Source organism: Pseudophryne corroboree, chromosome 2, assembly GCF_028390025.1.
Source record: "Pseudophryne corroboree isolate aPseCor3 chromosome 2, aPseCor3.hap2, whole genome shotgun sequence".
NCBI lineage: Eukaryota > Metazoa > Chordata > Amphibia > Anura > Myobatrachidae > Pseudophryne > Pseudophryne corroboree.
Genome location: NC_086445.1, coordinates 634,255,833 through 634,261,832, shown reverse-complemented (window position 1 = coordinate 634,261,832; position 6,000 = coordinate 634,255,833). Strand labels below are relative to the sequence as shown.

The 6,000-nt window shown below is 47.2% G+C and overlaps 1 protein-coding gene across 6 annotated transcripts in view; it reads left to right on the top strand.

Annotated features, from left to right (window-relative positions):
* Positions 1-489: 489 nt before the first annotated feature.
* The window catches only part of ANKS1A (ankyrin repeat and sterile alpha motif domain containing 1A), a 599,988-nt gene continuing 594,477 nt past the window's right edge, over positions 490-6,000 (top strand). For 3 of the 6 annotated variants that reach the window (XM_063954921.1, XM_063954918.1, XM_063954920.1), the window contains exon 1: positions 492-842. In XM_063954921.1, coding sequence (XP_063810991.1) covers positions 595-842 — 248 coding nt within the window. In that variant the 5' untranslated portion in view covers positions 492-594. Of the gene's footprint in view, positions 843-6,000 lie in introns of all 6 variants that reach the window. The other 3 variants (XM_063954919.1, XM_063954917.1, XM_063954922.1) reach the window with 3 other exon arrangements.

The window sequence follows — 6,000 nt, the reverse complement described above, 5'->3', positions numbered from 1 at the left end:
GTACAAGGTTGCAATTTGACTTCTTTAAACAAGAACCTGACATATATTGTATCACAATTGTATGGAACAGGTGATGGTGCATAAATAGCCACCTATTATTAGAACCAGATTCCAGTCACAATGTAGCAAAGTCATGTGAATCAATCAGCACATAATCACATTGAAAGAAAGGGTTATACATTACAAATCCTGTACTCTTTAATAATTGTCCATAATCTGGAAACACATTGCTACATATAGGCAAAATTGTATTGTAATGTAACAAAAAGTACACCAATGTACTGAAAAAAAAAAACCCCAACAACTTAATTATTCAGCCCTGGTTACTGCAGTTTAAGCAAAGTGGGAAAAGAGAGAACTGCAGTAGCCTGACCAGCCCTGAACTGGGGGAGGGAGGAAAGCAGCAACTATGTAACCGTGTAGCACCACTACCGCACCCCGGTGCCCTGTGTTATAATTACTGGAGCGCGTTTCTATCATACACTGTACGTTTCAACAAACTTTATTGAGCAGAGCAGCCTAAAGCAGTAAGTGGCGGAGCACGGCTATATGCGTGTCATGGCGTAACGCAGGAGTACACAAACCCGTGGATTAATGGAATGTGCGTACGACGTAGGACGCTTGTCTCGGAAGTGGCGGCGGAGGCGTGGTTGCCGGGGTGACGGCGGGATGGGGAAAGAGCAGGAGCTCCTGGAAGCCGCCCGTACCGGTAACCGGGCAGCGGTAGAAAGGTTGTTAGGTGGGAAGCGGCTAAGTGGAGCCGGTCCCGGTGGGGCGGCGGGGGGAGGAGCCGGAGGAAGTGGAGGAGGATCTGCCAGTCACCCACTCAGCAGCCTGCTCAGGTACTGTATTCCCACTGTATACCCGTATGTCTCACCTGGTGGTGGGTGGACGTGGTCAGGGATAAGGGGTGAGAGATTGGGAATGTAGAGTGGCTGCAATTAGGTGCCCATGGGCAACACACTATTTCCCTGTCTCCTTATCCTGACCACATACAACCTTATTGTGCTCATCCATGCCCACTAAGCTAACGCTGAGAGGGAGGTGTACTAAGCCTTGGAGAGTAATAAAGTGGACAGAGATAAAGTAGCAGCCAACCAGCTCCTAACTGTCATTTTTCAACCACAATGGCATTTAGGAACTGATTGGCTGGTACTTTATCTTTGTCCACTTTATCTTTCTCTTTCCATGGGTTAGTACACAAATCCTTATATCTCTCTCCACTTATCTCTCTCCAATGCTTAGTACAGGTGTGCCCACATACACCTTTCCATTATCCTGCCATGTATGGCACGACTTGGCATGCCATATACTCCCAAGATTTAGCCATGCTTTGTGATTTATACTTAATTTGCTTTAATATACTTCTTTATACATATTCTATTATGGCAAACAAAAATATAAAAATTCATCCACTCGCTACTCGTAGAAAAAAAGCTTAGCTGTGTTATGGATGGCGTGCCAAACTGAGCAAAATAGAAAAGGTGTATGTGGACACATCTGTACAACTGCCTCTGGGCCTGATTAAGAGGTTTGATATTTTTGCAAATGGGCAATGTGTTGGGTACTTCACATGCGTTTGATCCCCATGGGCAAGTCTCATGATGGTCTTGTGACAGCGGTCGTAGTGTGGATGAGAACACATTGACAGATAGCTACCATTTCTGCAAGTTAACGGGGGAGTGGTGAATAAAATGGTGTGTAGTAGGGTATGCCGGCGACCAGCATACCGACAGCGTGGCAAGCGCAAATCAGCCCCTTGCGGGCTCGCTACGCGCGCCACGCTATCTGTTCTCCCTCAAGGGGGGTCGTGGACCCCCAAGAGGGAGAAAAAGTGTTGGTATGCCAGCTGTCGGGTTTCCGGCGCCAGTATACTGTGCGCCGGGATCCCGACAGCCGGCAAACTGAAGACCACCCAATAAAATGCAGGCATATTAAGACAGTTGGGACACAGTTTCTCTGGCCCCGGTGTCTTGGTTGCAATGGCCATTTTGAGGAACCATAGGTCTAGTGGTGCAACTGATGTTTGTTCAAAGCTGCGTCTTTGTACGCAAGTAGTGGTTATAAGAAGCAGGCTGTGGGTGTCTGTACAAAAGATGGCTCATGCGACATTTGCATATGTTCTCAGAACCACTGCGTACAAACAACGCAGCACTTTGATTAGCATCCATCTGAATCATGCCCACTGTGTGTGATTACCCGTGTACAGATCTGCAGATATGCCTGTACTTATTAGGTGTCCTGATTAATTACGTTGACACCTTTTGTGAGAAACCATTCATGTAACTTATATGATTGTATTGATGCAGTGCGCAGCATTGTATACTGGTGTTTTGTTTTCTTGGTTTTTTTTCTCTCTCTAACGTCTTAGAGGATGCTGGGACTCCGTAAGGACCATGGGGATAGACGGGCTCCGCAGGAGACATGGGCACTTTAAGAAAGACTTTGGATCTGGGTGTGCACTGGCTCCTCCCTCTATGCCCCTCCTCCAGACCTCAGTTTGATACTGTGCCCAGTGGAGACTGGGTGCTTTCAGGGAGCTCTCCTGAGTTTCCTGTAAAAGAAAGTATTTTAGTTAGGTTTTTTATTTTCAGGGAGCCTGCTGGCAACAGGCTCCCTGCATCGAGGGACTGAGGAGAGAGAAACAGACCCACTTCTCTGAGTTTCAGGGCTCTGTTTCTTAGGCTACTGGATACCATTAGCTCCAGAGGGATCGGTACGCAGGTCTCACCCTCACCCTCGCCGACCGTCCCAGAGCCGCGCCGCCGTCCTCCTCGCAGAGCCGGAACAGAGAAGCCGGGTGAGTATGTGAGGAAAAGACTTCAGAGGCGGCATAATAATAATAATAATAATTTTATTTATATAGCGCTCTTTCTCCAATAGGACTCAAGGCGCTTAACAGATACATAGCATGATATAGTACAGAAAATAATGAAGTACATTTTCATAAAATACAGAAGCATGAAGATACTAAAAGGGACATTATGGAAATGCTTGAGTAAACAGAAAAGTCTTGAGTCTACTTTTGAAGGATTCTATAGTTGGGGCCTCTCGCACTGTGCGGGGAAGTGAGTTCCATAGAGTCGGAGCCGCATGACTAAAAGCTCGACCCCCAGATGAATTACAGTAGATTCTAGGTACTGCTAAAAGTCCTTCATCTACAGATCGCAGTAATCCCGAGTGGGGCAGTATGGGGTCAGAAGCTGTTTCAGGTACCTTGGGCCTTGGTCATGTAATGCTTTGAAACTCAGTAAGCCGATCTTGAAGATGATTCGCCATCTTACAGGCAGTCAGTGAAGGGAGTAGAGGATGGGTGTTATGTGGCTACAACGGGGCTGGTTGGTTAATAGCCTGGCAGCTGTGTTTTGCACCAGCTGTAAGCGTTGCAATTCTTTTGCTGGAAGACCAAGGTAGAGGGCATTACAGTAGTCTAAACGAGATGATACAAATGCATGTATGACTTTTGGCATATCATCTGAGGGAATTAAGTGCTTGATTCTGGCTATGTTCCTCAGGTGAAAGAATGAGGGTTTGATTGTGGCTTATATCTGATGTTTAAGTGTCAAGCCACCATCCAGGACAACGCCAAGATTCCGCACACGATCACTGGTCTGTAATTCTGAATCCCCGAGTGTAAGTCCAGTTGGTTGGCTATGCTGCAGTCTTGTCCTTTGATGTTGCGGTTGTATCATAAGGACCTCTGTTTTATCCGGGTTCAGTCGCAGCCAACTGGCGCTCATCCACTCCTGTAGTTCAGCTAGACAGCCATTTAGGGTTGCTATTGGGTTATCAGTGCCCGGAGCAAAGGACAAGTACAGTTGTGTATCATCTGCATAGCAGTGGTAGACCAGGCCATGGCGCCTGATTATTTCGCCCAATGGGAGCATGTATACTGCAAAAAGCATGGGGGATAGTATAGAACCTTGTGGGACACCACATGGCAATGGCACTGGTGGTGATGAGTATAATCCAGATGATACTCTCTGTGACCTGCCTGTGAGAAATGATTTGAACCAGTTTAGGACTGTGCCATCCAGACCACAGAAATGTATCAGTCGCTCAATCAGAAGCCCATGGTCCACGGTATCAAATGCTGCCGAGAGATCCAGAAGGATTAATATTGAACAGTCACCTCTGTCTTTTGCCATCAGAAGATCATTTAACACACACACACACCAGGGCTGTTTCAGTGCTATGTCTTCTCCTGAATCCTGATTGAAATGGATCATAAATATCATGGGTTGTCAGGGTGGTTTCCAGTTGATTTGCAACGACTTTCTCAATAACCTTTCCTAGGAAAGGAAGGTTTGATACCGGTCTGTAGTTGGTCATGCATATGCAGTCGGGATCTAAATTAGGTTTTTTAAGAAGCTGTCTAACAATTGCTTCCTTTAGGGGTCCAGGAAAGATGCCTGTCTGCAAAGAGCATTGAACAATTTTTGCAAAGACAGGACCAATTATATCCATACAACCTATTAGAAGCTTGGTTGAGGCCGGGTCCAGATCACAGGTGGTGGGACGCAAAATCCGAGCAATTTCAGCAGTGTCCTTTATATCCACTGGGTCAAAGCTGGTCCATGAAGGCAGGTAGCTTATATTGGCAGGCTTTGTAGTTTGGCACTTCTTTGATGGCACTGTGGAGATTCCAGCCCGGATGGTGGATATTTTATCTGCAAAGAAGTTTGCAAACTCGTTGCATCTTGCCTGGGAGAGGGTCTCATCAGTCTGCAGGCATGCTGGCTTGCAAAGCATCTCCACTGTGCGGAAAAGTTGAGCTGGCCTATTGTTTGCTGCTGTGATCTCATTTGACAGGAACTGTGATTTCTTACGAGTGATTGTCGATTTGATATTCTTCGTTATGCTTTATTAGTTTTATTTTGTCATCCACTAGGTTAGTCTTCCTCCATCGTCTTTCCAGTCTACGCCCCCTTTTCTTGAGCTCACTAACACTGTTGTCGAACCATGGAGCTTGACGTTGTGGTTTACGAGGTCTTAAACGCACAGGGGCGATAATATCAATTGCAGCCATAACATCCCTATTATAATAACGGACTAGGGAACAGGGATCTTCACAGGCACCCAGTATAGCAGAGAGATCCAGATTTGCTGCAAGAGCCTGGGGAGTCATACCCCTCCTTGGACGATACCTGGTCAACTCCACGGGCAGAGATCTTATTTGAGGGGTTGCAACTGAGAACCAGAGGGAGTAGTGCTCTGACCAGATGACTGGGTTTATATTTAGGTCAGTGACTTCTAATCCAATCTGAAAGACAAGGTCGAGAGTGTGACCACTTTTATGTGTGGCAGAGGGAATGACCTGTGTGAAGCCCAGACCATTCATTGTGCACAGGAGGTCTTGGCCAAGGCGTGAGAGCTCATCATCCACCCATGCATTGAAATCCCCGAGGATGAGCCATCTTTGATGTTCCAGGACCAGGCCAGCAACAGTGTCTGCAATTTCTTGTAGAAATATCTTTCCATCTCCAGGTGGCCGGTAAATGAGAAGTACTCTGAAGCCTAATCCTGTCGAACTCCGGGCAGCAATGCACTCGAATGAGCGAGTAGTTTCAATAGGGTGGACCCTAAGTTTAAGTTCTTTTTTGAAGCAGATAGCCACCCCGCCACCCCTGCGGTCCAGTCTTGGGTTGTGGGTGACAGAGTAGTTTGTTGGTACTGCAGCCTCCAGAAGACACCTTGATCTTCATAGAGGTAACGCACAGCAGTGAAGCTGTGCGCCATTGCTCCCATTCACCTCGCACACATCGGTCACTGTAAGGGTGCAGGGCGCAGGGGGGGTGCCCTGGGCAGCAATAAAAACCTCTGTGGCAAATACACATATATACATGTACAGCTGGGCACTGTACATGTATAAAAAGAGCCCCCGCCATGCTATCAAGAAATTTGAGCGGGACCGAAGCCTGCCGCCGAGGGGGCGGGGCTTCTCCCTCAGCACTCACCAGCGCCATTTTTCTCCACAGCACCGCTGAGAGGAAGCTTCCC